Source organism: Schistocerca serialis, chromosome 4 (assembly GCF_023864345.2).
Source record: "Schistocerca serialis cubense isolate TAMUIC-IGC-003099 chromosome 4, iqSchSeri2.2, whole genome shotgun sequence".
Lineage (NCBI taxonomy): Eukaryota > Metazoa > Arthropoda > Insecta > Orthoptera > Acrididae > Schistocerca > Schistocerca serialis.
The window spans coordinates 582,024,411-582,049,966 of NC_064641.1; the positions used below are offsets into that span (position 1 = coordinate 582,024,411).

A 25,556-nucleotide genomic window follows, 5' to 3' on the forward strand; every position below is an offset into this window, starting at 1 on the left:
CGGTCGCCAATGTAGTGTCTTACAAAAAAAAAAAAAGAAAAAAAAAGTGTTTTCTTCCTCGGATGCGTTTAGAGGGAATGTGAAAAAATAGTTCTTTAGAAAAATATAGTTGCCGTAACAGTTAAAAATGCTAAGTACAGGTACTTCAAGAAACTTTGTATCAATCACTGCAATTAAGATGATGAAAATGAGTAAGAGTACAGCCTAATTACTACGATAGTACCATTATCGAAAAAATAATACCACTGCTATGTGCCCGTTACTAGTTCTCTGTTCAGGTGTTTAATTAGCACCACCTTGAAACTAACGACACAAAACATTTGAAAAACAGTTTTACGTTAAGAGGGAAATGATTCATATTTTAAAATAATGTTGCGTAATTTATAATTGACTTCGTGATCAGTATTTTCACACAAAGCATGATAAGTCAGAATTACAATATCATCGGAAAACCTCAAAGTTTATATTTCTTCTCCTTGGCTTTAATTCCTACCCCAAATATTTCTTTTGTTTCCTTTGCTGCTTGCTCAATATACTGATTGAATAACATCGGGGATAGGCTACAATCCTGTCTTACCCTTTCTCAACTATTTCTTCCCTTTCCTGCAACTCAACTCTTGTAACAGCCATCTGGTTTCCGTACAGATTTTAAATAGCCTTTCGTTCCCTGTATTTTATCCCTGCCACCTGTAGAATTTGAACTTTAAAGTATAAGAGGTAAAAAAAATATTCGAAACATATTATAACTCTTTACAATACTTCTTAAAGTATAAGAAGTAAAAAAATTATATTGAAAACATAACTATTTAAAATACTTACTTATGTGCAATAGCTTTCATTTTGGTGTCCGGGATACATATGTACAATTTTTCTTTTTAATTTCCTACTCGAGTGCAAGCTACGTGTAGTTGACCGTGAGAGAAGCAGGAGTCTTTGAGGTTGATGCCGCAATATTTTAAAGTTCGTCCTAGTGCGTTGTTCATTGTAAACCTGTAGGCTAGTCTGATTGGAAATTGCAGTCTTTTAAATTTGAATGGTAGTTCAATAAAGATTAGTGGTGTTCCTGGGGATAAATAGTGTGGGTCATTTTTACTTTCCAGTCATAAGTTCGGCTTCGATGATGTTATTTGATAGCTGTTTTACTATTATCCTTGTTCCGTTACATACTTTTGGTGAGTTGAGATTACTGAGTAGTATGATCAGAGATCTAGTTTTAAGTCGGAGGCAATGTAATGGCATTTCTAGTACTTGCAAAGAGTTTAGAAATTCTGTACGGAAGTTCACATTTTCTTCAACGTTTACCATGGTGTCGATCAATTTGTATATTCTCTCCTCGCCGGGAATTTTCTTTTCAATATTAAAGTTGCTATCGCCGACAATATCATTGTTAGTTGCCAAAATTGCCCTTTCAAATAACCGCTTCGGATTGATACAGCTGTGAACCGTCTTTGGAAAAATTTTGTCGATGAGTTCGTTTTCATCATTGGCTATGCTGCAGAAATCACTATTGAGTTTAATGAGCCCTATCGTCTGGTCAGTAGGATATGTCTTTCCGTCTGTTTGTAAAAGTTGTTGAGCAAAATGTGCTGTTGTTTCGTCTTACGATAGTTCAACTCTCATCACTTCAGAGTTCCATCGCATGTCTTGTAATGTTATCGCTTCGAGTGATTTTTTAATTGCCATTGCGCATTCGTCCAAGAAGATAATTTTAGCTTCCTTTAGAAGTTCACCCCGTCCAGATGCTCTTGAGATTTTATACAACGGGATTTGTTCTTCGGCTATATTCAACGGTAGTTGTAGGGTTTCAGAAGGATGTAGGTTTTAGTAAGTACTGGGAGATGAAGAAGCTTGCACAGGATAGAGTAGCATGGAGAGCTACATCAAACCAGTCTCAGGACTGAAGACCACAACAACAACAACAACAACAACAACAACAGCTGTAAGGTGGAATGGGCAATCATCCTCCTTTCATAAGTGTGGCTGCAATGCTGGATGATGCCACTGCGAGTCCGATGTGTTATTTAGCACGTATTTCCGTCAGCAATAAATTTATTAGAAAAGTTTTCCCGGTGCCAACTGGTGAGTCCAAGAAAATAATTGCGACAGTGTTGTTGTCGATCAGGTCGATGATAACGTTGTAAATTTCCTTTTGATTCTCACTGAGGAGTGGTTTGCTGTGAGCAACGTACGGAAGTAGTTTGTTGATGTTGCAGCTTTTTTCCTTCGTAATTTCGAAGTTTAGCACACTGAGAGCATCTTTTCATGGTGCTTGCATCCCAAGTTGTCTTAAAGTCTGGTTGTTTATTGCTAAACATTTATCGTCAAGGGGAATGAGTGTTTCTTCGGAGATGTCGTCGTTGAACTCTATGCTCAGTTCAGGATGAGCTTCTCAGATTTAATAGAGTGCTTTGGAGGAGTCCCATAGCTGCTTTGGATTCGATGTGTTACATGTCGTCAGAATCATGGATAATAAGTCTCTCATTTGTTCAGCTGAGTTAATTGCCAGTGGTTGTCGCTTCCCAATAGTCCTAAGCGTTGGCATGCTTCTCTGTACATGTGGCGTAGGTAACCGTCAACTGCCTTGAGATCTGTGAAACTTGTTGGTCTCCATATTTCGTGTAGCAGCATCCGGAGATGGAAACATTCGGCGTTGCTCGCATGTACGGTGTATGCTCGACCTAGTGCGCCAGCTTTCATGATTCCTGGTGATCTTCTACTACAATTCTTTGCTTTCGTCGTTGAAAGATTTTTCTTATTGTATTTCACGTATAATACGTCACGTAGATAGGAACGTCGAAATATAGTAATGTTTTCGTGAATGGATTCGTTTGGCACAGTTGGTACAAATCTGTTAATATTGTGTTCTGGCGTGGTTCGCCTGCAGTTTTTCTGGTGGTATCTTCTGTGAAGTAAACTCTCTGTCCATTCTCCAAATGTACTGCCAGATGTTGCACATTTAGTATATGGGAAAACCGAAAATCTGCCACACTGCTTCGTTACTGTTGACGTATCTTCCGATTTGGTACATGGGGATCTCATCGTTTCTGTTTTGTTTTTCACTATCTTTGGCTATTTGAAAACTGCCATGTCACTACCGTTGTTCACACACTTACAGAAATATTTGATAGATTTCACTTAATTGCAGTATTCTACGTTTATGCGTGCTTGGGGCATTTTTGAAAGTAATGTGTTGTATGGTACTACCCAACGATCATCTATTTCCAGTTCGTCGTTACCTTGTGTTCGTCTTTTTGATGTGAAGCCTCCGTTTTTGAGTGATCGGCTTCTGTATTTGGAATAACCGTCAACACGTCTTTGCGTGTCGTCCGAGTGTGGTTTTGGGTATTTTTTATGGTACATTTTCCATCGCTCAAACGTTGCAAATTGGGGTTTAGTGGCCCACATGATCGGTGGATCACTACTGTGTTGTACAGTTATGGATCTTCTCGTGGACCGGGAAATTCAGTTTCAATGATTTTGACGATATCTGTGGGATGAACTCTGTCGTGTAGCCATGTGAGAGTGTGAGTGAGGCAGTCCTCGTTTTTCCCATTCGATGTGCACATCAGGCTTCTTACGGTTCCAAAGATGTGGTATTTTGTGATCAGTGAATCTCATTTGTTTTTGTCTGAAAACTCAGGCTATTATGTCGTGTCGATGCAAGGGGTTTGTGGGTATCTTAGTTGTTCTTTGATTTCCAGCCACGACGAGCTGCACGTGAATGTTGTGAAGAGGTCAGGTCGTCCACATTTTGTTATGTACGTCATGGCATCTTGAGTGTCTTCGTGCATGTGTCTCGGACTTCCTATGTACGATGAGGGTAAGATTAACACCGTTCCAGTGTTTCCGATATTTATGATTTCGTCTAGAAGGTGTATGTATTCTTCTGTGCGTAGTTCCTTCTGATTTAGGCTTATGTAAAGCATCCATTCCGCTTTTATTTTTGCATACATATCTACCAGGAATTGTAGAAATAAACTGGGAGTGTTGAGAATGTGGCTGTATGTTTCATTGTCTCTGATCATCGACCGATAAGCGTAGAATTCTTTGATAGTGACTTTTCTGTTTGTTTCTACACCTGTTTCAGGTTGGATTTGTTTCACATTAAAATGATATAAGTCCTCTCCGTTCAGAAATATTAATGAATGTTAGAGGGCATCACATGAACGGTGTGTCTCTGCAATGAGTTATAGTCCTTCCGTTCTCCATTGTACAATTATGTCCCGGCCTGTGTTTTCATTGTTCACAATTACGATGGCGACTTCGTCTATCTGAAGTGCATTAAATCGACGTTCATGTACTCCAGGTGGTCTTTTGTCGTCTCCAGTTTTAACTTTATAGTCATCAGAAATCATTTGGTCTAGTGTTATTTAGAATATGTGAATCAGTTGATTGCATTTATCTAAGATCCTCTGTACGTCTAGGACTACTTCTCGTCTCGATTCACTGATAATTGTACATCGTTGATCGGTTTCTATTTCTTCATTTCCGATGAAATATACGTACAGAAATAGAAGATCTTCGTCGGGTAGTGGTAGTAATGATCCCATGTTGTGGTAGATTTGTTCTTGGATGGAAAAATATGTAATCGATTTCATCTTTGTTAGTGTTTAATGAAGTGGCACCAAAAGAAATTGTTTCTAAGCAGGCGTTGTATGCTTTTGCATTATGAAGAAAGTGTTTTGATTCTGGAGTTTCCCCCGTCATGTAATGTAAAAATTCCTGCGGAGATGCATCCAGTGGTGGTAAACGAATTTTTCGATTCATGCAACATAATCCCGGTGTTTCTCTAACGAATTTTTTCACATTGCAAAATTGGCAGCTGTTGTCCATTTTTCCGATTACGACGTGTTTGTTATATTCTCTCGTCGTGTCGTAGTGGAACGCTTCATTTGTTAGGTTGTTCTTTTACTTGTCGCTTTTCGATTCATTTTTAGGCACTGTAACACTTTGACTATTCACTCTTCACTGTTTTTATTGACTCACTGCGCTACTTTTTCGTTTCCTCCCTTCATCACTAATAAGAAACTTACGCTCAAGCACATGACGGGTCTTGCTTTATATACCCCTATCAGTGGATAGCCACACCGCTGTCGGTCATATCAAAACAGCTTCGAATGGCCAGCCATGTTGCAGAATATTCCACAATATTGAAGAGTGTTCTAGAATATTCCAAACTGACGCGGGATGGTCCGGGATGGTCCTGAAAATTCTGGAATCTTACCGAATATTTCAGACCGTTTCTCAATATTCCAGAACACCCAGATCATTGTGGAACATTCCGGAACATTCTGGAATGTTATGGAATGCTCTCGAATACTCTCGAATGTTCTGCAATGTTCTCGAACACTCTCGAATTTTCTGGAATGTTCTAGAAATTTCTAGACGACGAATATTCTAAGCTCTTATATCTTCAAAAGTATGCCCTTCAGGTAAAAACGGGAACCTTCTTCATGGAAGGCGGATAGAGGTTACCACACCATTTAACCCTCTTGATCATACTGGGACTCGTTTCTTAGTTTTAGTAGCACACCCACTGTACGCTTACTTTTATGATACACATTGATTACACAGTTTGATGTCCTTGTTGCTTGGAAAGTTGTATTTTCTCTCACCTTCGGAGTCCTGTTTGTATCTCCGAAAATTGTTTCTTCTGACGACAATTCCTTGGGGTAAAAAGTCAGTTACTCTGTGTTTTGTAGGTGATGGAATGGGAAGCCAAATTGCATTCATCAGAAAGTATCGCATAAAGTATTTATGCAGTGTAGCACTTGTCTTTGATTCGAGTTATTTCAAAGTGCGTCCTAAACTCTAACCACTGATCTGCAACTCTTATTATTACAGGCTCTATGGACAACTACAACGTATCACATGTGCTTAGAATTTTGAGGGGTTCTGCTGCCTCATTGACTGTCTGATAAATATCGTGATAGTATTGCTGAGTTGAAGAATGTCAAAACCAATTATATGTTTCCCTAACTAAGAAGCCAAGATGTCTTGGCAGCGTTTCACTCGTAGCAGAAGTAGCAAGATGAATTGAATGGCATATACATTTTACAAGAATCCAATGCGGAATATATTTTCCCAAAATTTGGTGGAGACCATTGTTAACACCTACCATTACACTCGCATTGTCTGTGCCTATACCCTGAAGCTTGTCTAGATCTAATTCCAATTCCTAGGTGTGTTTTTAATTGCTGTTACAATAGACTGTTCATTACGATACTCGAGGTTGGCTACTTTCAAAAAGGCTAAAATCATCGCGCTGGTTGCAACACTGTAGTGTATTATTGTTATTCCTAGAAATTTGTTCAGGCTAATATCAACTGATTCATCAATTAACATGTTATACATGCTGTCACCGATATCTTGCCGCAAATTTTCCACAAAATAGGGCATTTATAACTGCAATACTCATTGTTCTATGTATTTGAAGTTTTCTGGTGACAAAAATGTCTGTGAACTTACTCTTGTACAAATCACTCAAGTGATCCCACGAAATGATCGCACAGTGGATAGAAACAAATGATGCAAGGGAACCTTCAGCTTCATTTACTTTAAAGATTATTTTACGAATTTGAAAGGCATTTTTGTTTGTCTTACGCTAGAAAAAGGTGCTGCAGATGTTTTGTGATTTTTTTTTCTTTTTTTTTTCCTAGTAACTCTGCAAATTTATTATCGCGCAGACATAAAGTTCGAAATTTCTGAGTATACTATACCTTTACTTTACTCGCGTTCAGCACTAAAACAGCATTCACTGGAGTAAAAAAAACAAAAAAATGGCTCTGAGCACTATGGGACTTAACATCTATGGTCATCAGTCCCCTAGAACTTAGAACTACTTAAACCAAACTAACCTAAGGACATCACACAACACCCAGCCATCACGAGGCAGAGAAAATCCCTGACCCCGCCGGGAATCGAACACGGGAACCCGTAAAAAAAAAAAAAAAAACCACCTTAACACCGACACTGTGGTTATCATTCTCACAATGTATGCTGGGCCATGGCAGCCGGCGGCGAACCTAAACAAACGAGGACTTACCGGCAGGGGTGGCAGCCAACGCCCGTGTTTTCTGCTTCTACGAAAGCTGGATTGTTTTCCTGGTCACATGGGTCGCTGATCTCTTCTGGTGTTGTGAGAATCATATTCGAACCCCGCAACAGATCGAGATTAGTCTCTGCACTCATTTCAAAATATGAAATGGCAACAACGAGCAATGCACGACACAAAGCGAAGCAGAATACACAAACCATTCGGTCCAGCCTCTATCAAATGGTTCAAATGGCTCTGAGCACTATGGGACTTAACATCTATGGTCATCAGTCCCCTAGAACTTAAAACTACTTAAACCTAACTAACCTAATGACAGCACACAACACTCAGTCATCACGAGGCAGAGAAAATCCCTGACCCCGCCGGGAATCGAACCCGGGAACCCGGGCGTGCATCCTCTATCGGTATGTTGACAATCGAGTACCAACCTCCCCCCCTCCCCACATAAACTGTCACGTAAAAGTGTCCGCATAATACGTACTACGCTTGCAGAAGGAGATTTATTAATACTATAGTGCACTAGTTACCAACAGGTGGTCCGCGGACCCCCAGGAGTCCGCGAGCTATGCCAGAGGGGTCCGCAGGATGCTGTTAGAATAAAAAATATATTAAATATATTTCGTATGATAACAGATTTTTTGTTTTGGCCGCTTTCTGCATGAGCAGAGCTTCAGCGAACGCTAATTTCTGCGTCTAGCGTCTCCCTAGAGCCAACTGACACTAGCACACTCTAGCGCAAAACTAGAATTAGATAGAGGCAAATAGTTTTGCTGTATGGCGCTAGACGGCGCGCGCTGTCTCTTTGCAGCTGACAACTGACAGTCACTTTACACAGAAACTCGCATTTCAGACGACAATCGGCCATTGTTAATTTATTGTCAGTGCTTTCACAGACCGTGTTGTTTACATATTCAGTGTTCTGTATTAAAACAGTAGTGTTTGTAAAGCGTTGTTTTTCGCGGAAGCTACAGTTCGCGTAGTTAAAAATGGACCGTTGGTTAAAAAGTGGTTCATTAAAACGAGAAAGGCCTACAGATGAAGAGGAAGATAATGCATTTGATGTTCAAGCAAGTAAATCAGTGACTCTCGAACCGAAGTTGTCAGTGTCCATTGAATCTAAATTGTCGGCGGAGTCCCTTGAACCTTACCCTGCCAAGATCAGTGTTAAGTTTACTTGAAAAATTAGAAAATATAACTCTTGATTACTTGGAAATCGGTTTTACGTTCACTGGACCTTAGCAACAGCCTAAACCTCAATGTGTAATTTGCTATGAATATGTCAATGTTTTTCTAAGTACCAAAAATAGAAACCGTATAAAAAGACTCTTAATTTGGCTTTTTTAGGTACTTGATACCTTGATATGACAAGGTACCAATCATGCTCGATGAGGGGTTCCTCGAGAAAATTTTGTTGGGGACCCCTGCTATAGCGCATAACAATACGTGGGCGAAGAGAGAATAACGTGTATTACAAATTTTTAGCTGAAATACTGTATATTTAAGAGCTATTACACGTAAAAAAATTAAACAATGCCGTTGCTGTGTATAAACTGTTTTCAAAAATAATTGTACTGTGAAACTATCCAAATAGTTTTAAAAACCACTATAATTCTCACCAGCCACTTGACGCAAAATTTACACACCAGTTTTAGTGGGAAAACCAGTAACTTGGCAACATTGGTCTGGAGCAGCTTACAGTCAATCTCTGAACACTTGAGTGCCTGTTTCGCCACACTATGATATAGGAATATAAATAATCGGGAAACTCTATCTACACCGTGCCTAAGAGCAAAATACTCTAAACAGCACTGTAAAATTGTGATAGCTTCTGTACAAAATTTAACACAAGCAAGCTTCCACGAATAAGTGTAACATTACTTGAATACCTTAGCTCCACCAACGAAATTCTCGTGGGTTCTAATTGCTGATATTTTTACGATTTTATGATTTTTCTCCCATTTCTGGTTAGTGCTGATTTAATTCCATGGAAGAGAAAGCAAAGTTGTGTTAATATAAGCGAAATAGCAAGCCACCAGTTTTCCAAAGCGCCCTGGAATGGGAGCGTTTCTATGCATTAAACGAATATTACCCTATTCGTCTGATCTGTGTAATTAAAGTTTATTAAAGTTGATTTTTGATGCGACTGACTTTAAATTCGAACTCTTTTTAACGCTATATTGAACATAAGATATTTATATAAGTTTTCTTCTCGTAACATCTTCATCCTTCAGAGTCAACGACAGACGACAGAAAGCAGAAAGAGTGGTAGACATTCACGATTTCAATTTTTATGACTTAGTAATAACCACCGAATACAGTAAGTTCATCTTTCTTTAAATGTTCAGAAATGTAAAATTGTGCATTTCACACAAAGTGTAGTATTCCATGACTACAACATCAATGAGTCACAGCTGGAATCGGCCAGCTCATACAAATACCGAGGTGTAACACCTTTTAAGGATATAGGCTTAGCCGTCGCTAATATCGACAGGAAATACTGCGGAATTGATGTCAGTCTACAAAAGAGACTGCTTAATAATTACTCGTGCAATCCATGCTAGAATATTATTAAGTGCGTGGAACCCTCTCCAAATAGGACTAACAGGGGATATTGAAAGTATGCAGAGTAGGACAGCACAGATGGTCACAAGTGTGGTTGACCCATTGGAGAGTGTCACAGAAGTGATGACGAAATTGAACTGCCAGGCGCTTGAAGAGAAACCTTACTTACAACGTTTCGAGAACTGGTTTAAATGATGACTCTGGGAATATACTGCTTCCCTCATAGGTCGTTCCCACAGATTCTGTAAGGACAAGATTACATTAATTAAGGCACGCACAGAGCCATTTAGACAATCATTGTTCCCATGCTCTATATTTGAATGTAGTACAAAGAAACTCTAATAACTGGTACAATGGGCAGAGAATTTTACCTTGCATCACGCCCTTATGTAAATAAAACAATTATCAGCAATTAGTGTAAGCAGTCAGTTCAGTAGGCCTAGATGTGTTGCGTCATCTAAGTGTTCTGTCAATGAAAGGCAACCTTTGGTTGGCATTCCTTACAACATTTGCTAAGTTGTTTATAACTGTAACCTCTAGATATCTAGTTCAACTGATAATCATTAAATGTGTGTGAATTTATCATGTAACTAAATGTAACTAATTTTTTAGTACGTATGTGGAGGACCTCACACTTTTTATTGCTTAAGGTCAATTTACCAGTCTTGTAGATTGGCTCTTTGGATGGCACACCTAATTCTGTGCCTGTCTGCGGCTTAAGTGTACTATGGGCAGCAGGTGACTGACATTGGCGTTCCGCTGTTGTCATTTATATAGATCTTGTCTTAACCACTGGGCAGTTCGTTTTGATCTGCACATGACTTTACTTGACAGACTCTACAGTGACTTAAGATCATGTCAGGGCTGGTTGTGGGGTCATCTGCTGTCACCCTTCTTTCTGCACTGTGTTACAGGTACACACAACACAGGAAACTCCCCCTCCCCCCTCCTACCTCCCAAATACAAGTTCACACGAACTCACTGCAAAACTATTACAGAGGGACAGCTTTATTTATGCTACAGCAGGTGACGGTGTTTTGTAAGTATGAAAAAATGACACAATCATGGTGCTGTACCATAGTGAATGATTCATGGCCTTGCATCCTGTTTGTTAGTTACAGTCTCTAACAATTCACCTCTGTTACGCAGTTGAATCTGGAGTAAGCAATGGTAAGAACTATATCAATCAAATAAGAAATCATTTTTCTAAACACGCGGTATATGATAAATCATTCAAAACGACAAGACTGTGTAACCTGTTTCAGTAAGAAGAATAATGCAATGTTCTTTCGGACTTGCATGCGCATCATATATCCGCTTATACCAGGCAGCGACTTTCACTTAAGATATCTTCCCCTTTCAGTTAAAAAGTCATCCCCTGTATGGGAACAATGTGTCTACAAGTACAGGTTGTGATGCAGGAACAATGACATATAGATGATTGGGTCTGACTGTGAGTCATGCATGAATAGCCCACGCTGTTAAGGTGACTGTTCGAGTAAAGTTTAAAATCCAGGTACGAGCCGCAGTCTGGCACATATTTCATTGTCGCCATTCCCTTATATAGCTGATGGTTGTTCGTATTCGTAACTGCAAATACATTTCATGTACGTTCAAAAATAATTTTAGTAAGATTATCTAAAGTGGTTAGACAACACTTAATGATTGCTTCAAAAATTTAAAACGTATGTTCAGTGGCTCCTTTTGAATAAAAAGTCGCATATCATGTTCAAATTCCTTAGTCAATAAGCGTTCTCTCTTCATGTACAATCACACAATTTCCCATTTTAGTCAAAGGAATGGCTGAGCCTAAAGAACGTGGAGATTAAAATGGCCTCGTTAATAACACCACCCTGGAACTCGTCTCAAATGATATACTGATATTAAGGTTGAAGTAAAAATTTGAAAGATAGTTTCATCGTAATTCTACAGATTATGTTTCATTGTTGATGTCAGTGGAAAACGAGGAGTATCCACCTTGTACCGACACATAGGATAATACTATATTAAAACATAAGGGTAGTCTCCCTAATGAAATTGCCCCACCGCACAGAAGATTAACATCGACTTCTGACAGCCCTATGTGGTGAAGAATGTTGGTGGGAGCGAAGTTGGGCTGGGAGGTTGTGTTTGTTTGGACTTTTAATCAGTGTGTATTTTATTAAAGAATCTTTTACAAAACCAGAGGCATGTGAATACAGAAAATCCTTGAACTCACCCTTTTGTAATGAGTAACTTCTGATAACAAGTGACATATCAAAAAGCAAAACGATTATTCGCACCACTGTAATAAAATAATCTGATCTCCAGAGTGGGTAACAATAAAATTTAGTAAAACATATCCCAAAAAAGAGGCACACATATGTAGGTGAAGCACTACTGCTTCTGCAACAAATCACCTTACAAGCGGACACAAAATGCAGTAGCAACAAGTGGAGCGGCTCACTAGCATGATCTGCAATTCACTACGTACAACAACTCTACCATATCCCAGATGGGCAACACAAAGGAGAACACTAACTACATGGATATACTCAAACAGCCACTATGAAACGTACAAGGAAAAGGTATGAACATGTAAAAGATACGATTTTTTATCGCTAATACTCAGTTACCCATGTTTTCAAACTTAATAATGATACACTCAGATAGCACTACGGCCGATCAAGCAAATATACAAAACAATTACGGCGCAATGAATGTTTTACACAACCTTGTCATGCTCCTTCATAACAACAAACAATACCCAGTAGACTTCTTTTTTGGTTGGTCAAAACTCCAGCTACTACCAATGTTTCCCAATTACAACTGTGGCGCGTACACAAAGGCACTCGTCATTGTGTGCCTTGCACTTTATTACCGCAACCGAAGCTCACCATCATGCTTCCCTCTTATCTGTCAGCTGCTGTCTTCTTCTGAGTGATGAAAGAAAGACACACTCTAGTACCACAGCTCAGCGAAAGTCTGCATTACAACTGTCTGCACTCCACGCTGACGACTGCAGTTCAGTACTGCTGTTTCCACGCTGCTCTCAGTTCCACAGCATTCTGCTTCCCCAGGACCCGTTTTTCTTGGCTGCCATCAATGAACTTGCCTCGCTCAGTACCGAACTGTATTCCACAGTGACTCCTTGTGCCTGCCACACTGAAGCGGAACAAGTCCGAACTGCACGCCATACAAAGCTCTGGCGTCACCCCATGATTTTTCAGTTGCTAAACACAGTGACCTCTGGTGTTGGCTCAAGTAGATGCCGCCGCTTTAGCTCCGTAGTTTCAATTGCCAACCACTGCAGGCCACGACAACAAGACTCAGAATGAGGCTGTCTCTGCAAGCTCGCAGCCATAAGCGCCCTCTGAAGAGACTAAATGGCTCCACTATGCTGCCGCCACTGCCTGGTGGACGAGAAGACAAACCTAGTGTGAATTTTCAGTTTCATGGCAGACCTACGAGTTAGGAGAGGCTTGAGTATCAGAAACAGAATGGATGTTGGCTGCGCTGAATGAGAATGCCCCACTGCTCTCTGTACTTTCTGTTACTGTCAAAACACTGGCGAGGAAAGTCTCTTCAACTGTCAGCATTTCAATGTGTACCCCTATTTCCAGTTCCTCAGTAGATGTCTCTCGCCCAGGCTGTAGCTGTGTGTTTACTTTAGGAACCACAATCAATATCAGTAGTAAATTGTGACCACTGTAAAAATATTCTAATAAAATAAGAACCACGCGCATGAGAGAAAACTACTCGAACTGCCTAATTTTTCTGTTTTCTGTTGACAGGGTAAAGTCATTGGAAAGGTGGAGAACGTTATATTTGAGGATATAATAGAAGAAATCGGCAGTTATGGAAAGTTCCAAATACGCTTCAGCATTGTCTTCTGTTGCCTGGCATCGTATTTTTCCGCAATGTCAGCCTATGCTATGATTATTGCTCTCACAGTACCTGAGCACTGGTGCCACGTTCCAGGAAGAGAAGGTACCAATTCAACCATAGAAATGTGGAAGAAACTGACAATACCAAGGCAAGTAATACGAGTACGATACTATCTTTAGTGAACTGAAAATAAAATCATAAGAAATATTAACACGTTACTTCTACACTATAACTGTATAAAATAATTACCGTTGTTGCTACTGGAGAAAGAAACATAATACTTATAATGCTTTAGTACAACAACTGGTGTATGTATATGCTTCTAACTAAGGACGAGTGTCACTGTAAAGGAGAACATGCCCACGTGGCTTTACTGTTAAGTAAGACAGGGTTCCAAATATTTTTACAGTGTCCTTTAATAATGTTACCCCCATCTGTTGTTGTGAATACAGATAAAGCTACCAGTAAGACAAATGTAGAACTTATTTATTAAATTTATTACTTGTTTGGTTTTCAAAGTTTCCAAACATTCATATTCACTAAATACTTTATTCAGAAACTGCCGCTATCTACGCTACAACAATAATCTCTACTGCCTCTGATACTGAAACATGATATTTCTTTACTTTGGTAATGTTGACTCTATTATAGCCTATGGTATCACATTTTGGTACAACTCTGTGCAATAACTAACAATACTGCAAAACCACAACAGGGCAGACAGGCAGATCTTCTGTGTCAATTGACGAACTTCGTCTATGCTATTGTTCAGGTGCCTCTACATTTTAACTCTGCATTCTTTGCATATCTACTCCAGCCATGTTGTTGTCAACATTGTTCCTTTAAGAAGAAACTGCAACATAGTACACGTAGGTAGTACTTTCTGAAATGTGGTTGTTTGTATGTATGTGTGAGTGTTCCACATCTCCTTATAAACCACTGGACTGATTTCAACAGAACGTGGTACACATGTAACTTACTGTCAGGTGACAGTTGCTGTTGGGGTAGGAACCGCCTACTTGTCATAGGGATGAGGGTAGGGGTAAAAAAGTAGCATAGCCCGCGAAGTGTATATTTCCAGATTTTATTCATCCAGCATTTGAGAATGAGAGCAATTAGTGACTTTCAACAAACTTTACACATAATTTCAAACCATTACGGTATTTTTGCGCTAAGAAGCCCAACAAAATGACGAAAAGACGAAAAGAAAAATATTTACCGCTTACTACTTTTCTGCTGTTCATGCAGTAAAAGTACAGCATGAAGTATATCGTTATGACTTACTAATAACTGTATTGTTGATACATTTTGCAGACAATATGCGCATATGAAACTGAATTTAAGTGCAAAATTATATCGTTGTGCAGACACATTGAGCTAGATATATGCATCACAAATAATAACATGCATGGAAAACCGACGCATCATGCATGACGTTTAAATTTATTATTTCTTTGCTATAAACTCTATTCGTAATAAATTTCACAGATCGTGTCCATATATGCCGATGAATGAACCTACAGCCTTACGTCATTGCATGTAACATAGTCAGTGCAGAACAGGGAATCAGTGATCATAAGGCCGTTGGAGCTTCCCTGAATATGGAAGTTAATAGGAATATAAAAAAAGGGAGGAAGGTTTATCTGTTTAGCAAGAGTAATAGAAGGCAGATTTCAGACTACCTAACAGATCAAAACGAAAATTTCTGTTCCGACACTGACAATGTTGAGTGTTTATGGAAAAAGTTCAAGGCAATCGTAAAATGCGTTTTAGACAGGTACGTGCCGAGTAAAACTGTGAGGCACGGGAAAAACCCACCGTGGTTCAACAACAAAGTTAGGAAACTACTGCGAAAGCAAGGAGAGCTTCACTGCAAGTTTAAACGCAGCCAAAACCTCTCAGACAAACAGAAGCTAAACGATGTCAAAGTTAGCGTAAGGAGGGATGCGTGAAGCGTTCAGTGAATTCGAAAGTAAAATTCTATGTACCGACTTGACAGAAAATCCTAGGAAGTTCTGGTCTTACGTTAAATCGGTAAGTGGCTCGGAACAGCATATACAGACACTCTGGGATGATGATGCTATTGAAACAGAGGACGACACGTGTAAAGCTGAAATACTAAACACCTTTTTCCAAAGCTGTTTCACAGAGGAAGACCGCACTGCAGTTCCTTCTCTAAATCTTCGCACAAACGAAAAAATGGCTGACATCGAAATAAGTGTCCAAGGAATAGAAAAGCAACTGGAATCACTCAACAGAGGAAAGTCCACTGGACCTGACGGGATACCAATTCCATTCTACACAGAGTACGTGAAAGAACTTGCCTCCCTTCTAACAGCCGTATACCGCAAGTCTCTAGAGCAGGCTGTTCCAATCGAGCTCCAGGGAGCCGGAGCGCTCCGGAGCGCTCACTGCAGCAGCTCGGAGCCAGCGTGGAGGGGGAAAGCGAACTCACTGAACCCTGGCCGCATGCAGCCGCAACTGACGCAATAATCCGTGCTCAATGACAGCTATGACTAGCCACGGGGGCCCTATACCTCTATTGGAGGATACCTTTCTATTCATTGAGAGGGATGGCAGTCTGCAGTTTCTTGTATGTCATAAAGTATTTAATTCTGCGAAGAGCTACAATATACAACGACATTATACACGTCTTCACGCAGCGCACTACGATCAGGTAGAAGGCGTTGCACGCAGAGAACTGGTAGCCAGGCTAAAGAATGACATACCAGGAGACGTAAGTTTAAAAACGGTTTCATAATACGGAGGCTATCAAAACATGCAACATACACTCCTGGAAATGGAAAAAAGAACACATTGACACCGGTGTGTCAGACCCACCATACTTGCTCCGGACACTGCGAGAGGGCTGTACAAGCAATGATCACTCGCACGGCACAGCGGACACACCAGGAACCGCGGTGTTGGCCGTCGAATGGCGCTAGCTGCGCAGCATTTGTGCACCGCCGCCGTCAGTGTCAGCCAGTTTGCCGTGGCATACGGAGCTCCATCGCAGTCTTTAACACTGGTAGCATGCCGCGACAGCGTGGACGTGAACCGTATGTGCAGTTGACGGACTTTGAGCGAGGGCGTATAGTGGGCATGCGGGAGGCCGGGTGGACGTACCGCCGAATTGCTCAACACGTGGGGCGTGAGGTCTCCACAGTACATCGATGTTGTTGCCAGTGGTCGGCGGAAAGTGCACGTGCCCGTCGACCTGGGACCGGACCGCAGCGACGCACGGATGCACACCAAGACTGTAGGATCCTACGCAGTGCCGTAGGGGACCGCACCGCCACTTCCCAGCAAATTAGGGACACTGTTGCTCCTGGGGTATCGGCGAGGACCATTCGCAACCGTCTCCATGAAGCTGGGCTACGGTCCCGCACACCGTTAGGCCGTCTTCCGCTCACGCCCCAACATCGTGCAGCCCGCCTCCAGTGGTGTCGCGACAGGCGTGAATGGAGGGACGAATGGAGACGTGTCGTCTTCAGCGATGAGAGTCGCTTCTGCCTTGGTGCCAATGATGGTCGTATGCGTGTTTGGCACCGTGCAGGTGAGCGCCACAATCAGGACTGCATACGACCGAGGCACACAGGGCCAACACCCGGCATCATGGTGTGGGGAGCGATCTCCTACACTGGCCGTACACCACTGGTGATCGTCGAGGGGACACTGAATAGTGCACGGTACATCCAAACCGTCATCGAACCCATCGTTCTACCATTCCTAGACCGGCAAGAGAACTTGCTGTTCCAACAGGACAATGCACGTCCGCATGTATCTCGTGCCCCCCAACGTGCTCTAGAAGGTGTAAGTCAACTACCCTGGCCAGCAAGATCTCCGGATCTGTCCCCCATTGAGCATGTTTGGACTGGATGAAGCGTCGTCTCACGCGGTCTGCACGTCAGCACGAACGCTGGTCCAACTGAGGCGCCAGGTGGAAATGGCATGGCAAGCCGTTCCACAGGACTACATCCAGCATCTCTACGATCGTCTCCATGGGAGAATAGCAGCCTGCATTGCTGCGAAAGGTGGATATACACTGTACTAGTGCCGACATTGTGCATGCTCTGTTGCCTGTGTCTATGTGCCTGTGGTTCTGTCAGTATGATCATGTGATGTATCTGACCCCAGGAATGTGTCAATAAAGTTTCCCCTTCCTGGGACAATGAATTCACGGTGTTCTTATTTCAATTTCCAGGAGTGTAGTTCGTTTATAATTTTCAAGTGAATTAGAGCGGAGAAAACACTACCGAATTTGCAATTCGAGCAAGCTACAGAATCACTCACATCATTGCCGCGAGTGGCAAGCATTTTTCGGTGGGACCACACGTAAAATCGTGCATGGTAGCAGTTGCAGAATGTTTGTTTCCAAGGAAGGTGCAGGCAACTGAAGGGGTTTGCGTGTCGAAGTAAACAACGTCTCGTTGAATACTGGACATGGCAGCGGATTTAGAGACACAGATCAGGAAAAAGGCGGAGTATTTTGTTGCATTTTCGCTAGCGCTTGACCAAAGCACCGACATATCGGACTGTGCTCAGCTTGTAGTCTTTGTGCATGGTGTCGACATGGAGCTGCAAGTAACTGAAGAGCTCTTGGCTGTGGTACCACGCGATTACACCGCAAGAGGACGTGACATTTTTGAAGCTGTTTGTGAATCAGTGGACAATATGAATTTGCCGTGGGATAAGCTCCATTCTGTAGCGACAGACGGTCCACCACAAATGATCGGGCGTCACCAAGGTTTTGCTTCTCGTTTGAAAAATAAACTCAGGGACGAATTCGGGAAAGACATTTTGACTCCTCATTGTTTTATTCACCAAGAGGCACTGTGTGCTGAAACAGTATAGCTAGGTGGCGTAATGAAAGATGTCGTGAAGTGTGTGAATTTTGTGCGGCCTCACGGTATGAATCATCATCAATTAAAAGGATTCCTGAAAGATATCGAAGTGGAGTATGGCGATATACCTTACCATAGTACAGTTCGTTGGCTGAGTCGGGAAAAAGTTCTTGATGTTTTCTTTGCCATTCGTGAGGAAATATCCCTTTTTCTCGAAATGAAAGGGGAATAAATGCGTTGTCTGAAAGATATAAAATGGATATCAGATCTGGCGTTCCTAGCTGACATAACTATTCATCTGAATAATTTAAATCTGTCACTGCAGGGCGAAGAACAGCTAATCGTTGACATGCACGACCAGATCAGAGCGTTCATGGAAAAGTTACGTTTATTTGAGAGGCAGATGAGTAATGGACATTTAACGTTCTTCAATCGTCTTGCTTCTTTAAAACGACTGGAAGGCACTACTTTCGGAAATTACCAAGCAAAGTTAAAGCATCACATCACTTCGTTTGAAACATGATTTCGAGACCCCACTAGTTTGGAAATGGAACTTAAAGTGTCCAGCACTTCTTTTTCAATTTTTCCCGATGACTTGTCATCGTCACTTCAATTGGAGATTATTGATTTGTAAAATTCAACTTTGTTGAAAGAGAGGTACTACAACATGTTGGATTTGTCACGATGGTATCGTTCATTACAGCTAAAAACATTTCCCAAGCTTCACAACAATGCCGCTCAGATCATGTGCATGTTTGGATCTACGTATAGTTGTGAGCAGCTTTTCTCAGCAATGGAAAGAGTAAAAAGTAAGGAAAGATCGTTTCTTCAGGGTGCCACAATGAAGGCCATCCTCCACATTAACGCTGCGAACACTCTGACGCCTGATATTTCCGATCTTGTAATGGAAAGAAAATGCCAAGCTACAGAGCCTCAATAAATTTAGTATGCAATTTCTTGTAAAACAGTTGTTTCTCATTTATTTCCTGAACATTGTATTTCCTGGTGTAGCATGTCACCACGTCTTAGCAGTTAAGAGTATGAGGTTGTCGATCTTGTAAGCTTGTAAGCTGGCGCATCAAAACGCTTGCCTTGCCGCCTGCCTCAGCCAGCCGTGCCACTTGCCGGCGTGAATGGTCACAGCGAGCGGAACGGCTCCCTGGAGTAGGGAGCGCTCCGCAGCTCACAACGGAGCCGACGAGCTGGAACAGCCTGCTCTAGAGGAACGGAAGGTTCCAAATGATTGGAAAAGAGCACAGGTAGTCCCAGTCTTCAGGAAGGGTCGTCGAGCAGATGCACAAAACTATAGACCTATATCTCTGACGTCGATCTGTTGTAGAATTTTAAAACATGTTTTTTGTTCGAGTATCATGTCGTTTTTGGAAACCCAGAATCTACTCTGTAGGAATCAACATGGATTCCAGAAACAGCGATCGTGTGAGACCCAACTCGCTTTATTTGTTCATGAGACCCAGAAAATATTAGATACAGGCTCCCAGGTAGATGCTATTGTCCTTGACTTCCAGAAGGCGTTCGATACATTTCCGCACTGTCGCCTGATAAACAAAGTAAGAGCCTACGGAATATCAGACCAGCTGTGTGGCTGGATTGAAGAATTTTTAGCAAACAGAACACAGCAGGTTGTTATCAATGGAGAGACGTCTACAGACGTTAAGGTAACCTCTGGTATGCCACACGGGAGTGTCATGAGACCATTGCTTTTCACAATATATATAAATGACCTAGTAGATAGTGTCGGAAGTTCCATGCGGCTTTTTGCGGATGATGCTGTAGTATTCAGAGAAGTTGCAGCATTAGAAAATTGTATCGAAATGCAGGAAGATCTGCAGCGGATAGGCACTTGGTACAGGGAGTGGAAACTGACTCTTAACATAGACAAATGTAATGTATTGCGAACACATAGAAAGAAGGATCCCTTATTGTGTGATTACATGATAGCGGAACAAACACTGGTAGCAGTTACTTCTGTAAAATATCTGGGAGTATGCGTGCGGAACGATTTGAAGTGGAATGATCATATAAAATTAATTGTTGGTAAGGCGGGTACCAGGTTGAGATTCATTGGGAGAGTCCTTAGAAAATGTAGTCCATCAACAAAGGAGGTGGCTTACAAAACACCCGTTCGACCTATACTTGAGTATTGCTCATCAGTGTGAAATCCGCATGAGATCGGGTTGACGGAGGAGATAGAGAAGATCCAAAGAAGAGCGGCGCGTTTCGCCACAGGGTTATTTGGTAACCGTGATAGCGTTACGGAGATGTTTAGCAAACTCAAGTGGCAGACTCTGCAAGAGAGGCGCTCTGCATCGCGGTGTAGCTTGCTCGCCAGGTTTCGAGAGGGTGCGTTTCTGGATGAGGTATCGAATATATTGCTTTCCCCTACTTACACCTCCTGAGGAGATCACGAATGTAAAATTAGAGAGATTCGAGTGCGCACGGAGGCTTTCAGACAGTCGTTCTTCCCGCGAACCATACGCGACTGGAACAGAAAAGGGAGGTAATGACAGTGGCACGTAAAGTGCCCTCCGCCACACACCGTTGGGTGGCTTGCGGAGTATAAATGTAGATGTAGATGTAGTAAAGGATATATGACGTCACAAACATTAAGTATAATTCCAGACGCTACGTGATGTGTCCGACACAACCCACGCAGTTGCGGCTGCCGAAGTGGAACTATGCGCCATATAAATGTTACCCCGCCACTCCCTGATTCTGTCTGTGTATTGACGAAGAAGCGAGATATTGGACTTACATTATTATACGGCAACTGTATTCGTAAAAATCCGCCCCAAAGACCTTCGGGTGCACATAAAGATAGCACTCGTTTTCTGCTACTGCAGTAACAGACGTTACTGGGCACATTCTCACAGTAAAACTCGACCCAATATGGGAAAATTTCAACATTCAGAAGCACACTATGTATACTTATGGTAACAGTAGAGAGTATAAATTGTACCATCCTAACCTCAATCGAGATAATGCAGTACCGTTATGAGTTAATCAACATCTGACCCTCCACCTCATACGAACCACACTTACGTTTACGGAGTTCAACGCTTTTTCTCGCTGATGGGTTTCCTAAACAATGCCCTCGTGTTGTTCTTCCACGTCAGCCTCGCTATAGGACCACACTGGATGAATGGGTTTATAACACTACTGAAGACTGAAAAACGACTGTCGCTTACTAAACTCGAAGGCGACCTAACACTAGTCGTCGACTGTGTGAAGCGTTACTGGTTCAAAATGGCTCTGAGCACTATGGGACCTAACTTCTAAGGTCATCAGTCCCCTAGAATTTAGAACTATTTAAATCTAACTAACCTAAGGACATCACACACATCCATGCCCGAGGCAGGATTCGAAGCTGCGACCGTAGCGGTCGCGCGATTCCAGACTGTAACGCCTAGAACCGCTCGGCCACCCCGGCCGACTAGCGTTACTGGAATACTGTGAAGTTGTAAGTCCCACTTTCTAGTACTCCGATAAACGAATCTCTGCCTTTAAATTACTTGTCTGATTTGTCTTTCGAAACATTATTTGAAAACCTAACTTATCAAAATCCCTTAATCGACTCCAATTTATTGCCTTCACTCAGCAGTTACAGAACCTGACGATCATCGTAAATACACTATTGGCCATTAAAATTGCTACACCAAGAAGAAATGCAGATGATAAACGGGTATTCATTGGACAAATATATTATACTAGAACTGACATGTGATTACATTTTCACGCAATTTGGGTGCATAGATCCTGAGAAATCAGTACCCAGAACAACCACCTCTGGCTGCAATAACGGCCTTGATACGCCTGGGCATTGAGTCAAACAGAGCTTGGATAGCGTGTACAGGTACAGCTTGCCACTCGGCTTCAACACGATACCACAGTTCATCAAGAGTAGAGATTGGCATATAGTGACGAGGCAGTTGCTCGGCTACCATTGACCAGAAGTTTTCAGTTTTCAGAGACCTGGAGAATGTGCTGGCCAGGGCAGCAGTCGTACATTTTCTGTATCCAGAAAGGCCCATACAGGACCTGGAACATGCGGTCATTCTTTATCCTGCTGAAATGCGGGGTTTCGCAGGGATCGAATGAAGGGTAGAGCCACGGGTCGTAGCACATCTGAAATGTAATGTCCACTGTTCAGAGTGCCGTCAATGCGAACAAGAGGTAACAGAGACGTGTAACCAGTGGCACCCCATACCATCACGCCGGCTGATACGCCAGTATGGCGATGACGAATACACGCTTCCAATGTGCGTTCACCGCCATGTCGCCGAACACGGATGAGACCATCATTATGCTGTAAACAGAACCTGGATTCATCAGAAAAAATGATGGTTTTCCATTCGTGCACCCAGGTTCATCGTTGAGTACACCATCGCAGGCGCTCCTGTCTGTGATGCGGCGTCAAGGGTAACCTCAGCCATGGTCTCCGAGCTTATAGTCCATGCTGCTGCAAACGTTGTCGAACTGTTCGTGCAGATGGTTGTTGTCTTGCAAACGTCCCTATCTGTAGACTCAGGGATTGAGACATGGTTGCACGATCCGTTACAGCCATGCGGATAAGATGCCTGTCATATCGACTGCTAATGATACGTGGCCGTTTGGATCCAGCACGGCGTTCCGTATTACCCTCCTGAACCCACCGATTCCATATTCTGCTAACAGTCATTGGATCTCGACCAACGCGAGCAGCAATGTCGCGATACGATAAACCGCAATCGCGATAGGCTACAATCCAACCTTTATCGAAGTCGGAAACGTGATGGCACGCATTTCTCCTCCTTACACGAGGCACCACAACAACGTTTCACCAGGCAACGCCGGTCAACTGCTGTTTGTGTATGAGAAATCGGTTCGAAACTTTCCTCATGTCAGCACGTTGTAGGTGTCGCCACCGGCGCCAACCTTGTGTGAATGCTCTGAAAAGCTAACCATTTGCATATCACAGCATCTTCTTCCTGTTGGTTAAATTTCGCGTTTGTAGCACGTCATCTTAGTGATGTAGTTATTTTAATTGCCAGTAGTGTAGATGCTATCAGCTTTCAAATTGTAAGTGACAGGCCACCATGCACAATGCACTCAATTAAAATTTGATAAATCGACAGCTGTGGTACAATAGCGGCTCCGTGCAAAATAATAGAATGTGCTAGTAGGACACAGCCACGACCCTTAACATGTGCCTGTCACAATAAGTCACCATTTATGTGAACCACAGTTGATGATGCGGTGCACACCATTTCACCCCATGCCCTCATGTCAAGAGCTGGATCTATATGGTAATAATGAATCCAATCTGGTAACATTTATACTCCTCAGAACCTACACACATGAGTACTTCGGTCATGATGTTGTACACACAACCCCGACACATCTGCAAAGAATGCACGGTGCCATTCCTGCGTCCAGTGTTGTCATTGGACACACCACTGTCTGTGAAAACTGTCCGTTGCCACACAAAAAAAAAGCCATATTTTTGCTGTGCCTTCAATCCACAGTGCTCCAGACGCCGTCCTTCTGTCGATGTGAAAATTATTCTTGCTGTAAGTTATGCTCTTTCTTTACTCATCATACGTGAAGTGGCTATAAGACCCATAGGATCTTGTGAACAATATGCCTATCAATAGCAGAGATACCGACTGCCTGGTCCACTTTGTTTACTTTTGACATTATGGATCACTTTGATTACATCAGGTCGCTGAACTCAACATCCAAGATGGCGGCAGCCATGCCCCTCCTCATGTGACAAGTCGTGACCCTCCTTATCACCACCGAAGGTAATGAAGTATTAATAATAAAGGATTCATGAAAATTACAAAATGGTGGCATGAACTCAAATCAAATTAACGAAAAATAAAAAATCGTTAGCATGACCCCCTCCTCTGCTGACAAACAATCACAGGGACACATTAAAATGATGCAACCCATCACAATGTAGTATCAATAAATAATTCAAAGAAATGTCCAAGATGTGGGAACTAGCTCAACTGTGCTTCTTACAGCAATGCGACCTCTCCTCCACTCCAGTCAGTCAGAGAATAGGTTGACACTGATGTGTAAATATGACACGAATATGCATTATTTCTGTGATATTTAAATAACAATGAGTAAACATACATTGCATGAAGTACCACCTCCATCCCCTCTTCTCTTCTCCAGTGAAAGCCTAGTATTCTAACAGTCATTAAAATGAAACAGCCAATTACAATGTAGCCCCATCTGGACTATGATCAAAAGTGCCTGAACGACCGAAAATTTGCTTTAAAAATATGACATTTTGCAGCATTTTCACATCTATGTGTAAAGTACAAGACACACATAAAGGGGTATCTGTACTGCAAAAATGATGAAAAATTTTGTGAACTATATTTTCATTAATGACTTCAAAAAGTAAGTTGTGAACTGGTCACCTGTGGCACTGGCAGATTTCGTCAGAAGCTATGTATCATTCGCTATTGAATACTGGAAGAGTTTATAACATTCCCCATATAAATAATTAAAGTCTAGCATTTGTGTATAAAATGTAGCTAAGAAATCAGTAATATGTAATTACCGAAGATCAGTTTTACTTCAAATATTGTTACACATACTCTAAGAAACGTGAAATATAATCAGCTGCTGAGTCATGTCCTTTTGCTTACTGCCTGCACTGGTAAAACCACTTGGTATAAGACTCAAGAGAGTCTTAAATTAATTACTTTCCGCAACTATGATACCTGTAAAATGTTTCAACATTCTTCCAAGTCTGCAAAAATGTATCAAGATCGCTAAATGGAACGAAGTTTACTTCAGATTGGTGTAAAAGGTGACTGCAAACTCTAAGGTACAACAAGTCATTTTAATGCCTCAACACGAGCGGTCTGCTAAGAGGTAGGTAAACTTGTTTATGAAATGTGAGAATGGGTATAAAAGAAACGCTCTATAAACTGTTTGCATTTGTAATGTAATATGAGAACCAGCGTAAAACGTGCTTTACGTAAATAGTTAAATACCAACACTTACTTATGCTATGTAATTATTGAATTAACAATATTTAGTTGTTGAAGATGAATTTTATTTTAAAGACTTCAAAAACAGGACTTCAAAAACGCCAAACGTGATTAACTACTGGTTTAAGCTCCAGTTGCTTTCCTTTGCCAATAGACAATACATTCATAGTTCGACCTCAATACCACACTTGGTTTCAGACACAATAGAGCCTT

The 25,556-nt window shown here is 41.8% G+C and overlaps 1 protein-coding gene across 2 annotated transcripts in view; it reads left to right on the forward strand.

Annotated features, from left to right (window-relative positions):
* The window catches only part of LOC126475322 (solute carrier family 22 member 7-like), a 138,365-nt gene that overhangs the window by 16,815 nt on the left and 95,994 nt on the right, over window positions 1-25,556 (forward strand). For both annotated transcript variants that reach the window (XM_050103107.1, XM_050103108.1), the window contains exon 2: window positions 13,393-13,638. In XM_050103107.1, coding sequence (XP_049959064.1) covers window positions 13,393-13,638 — 246 coding nt within the window. The remainder of the gene's footprint in view (window positions 1-13,392; window positions 13,639-25,556) is intronic.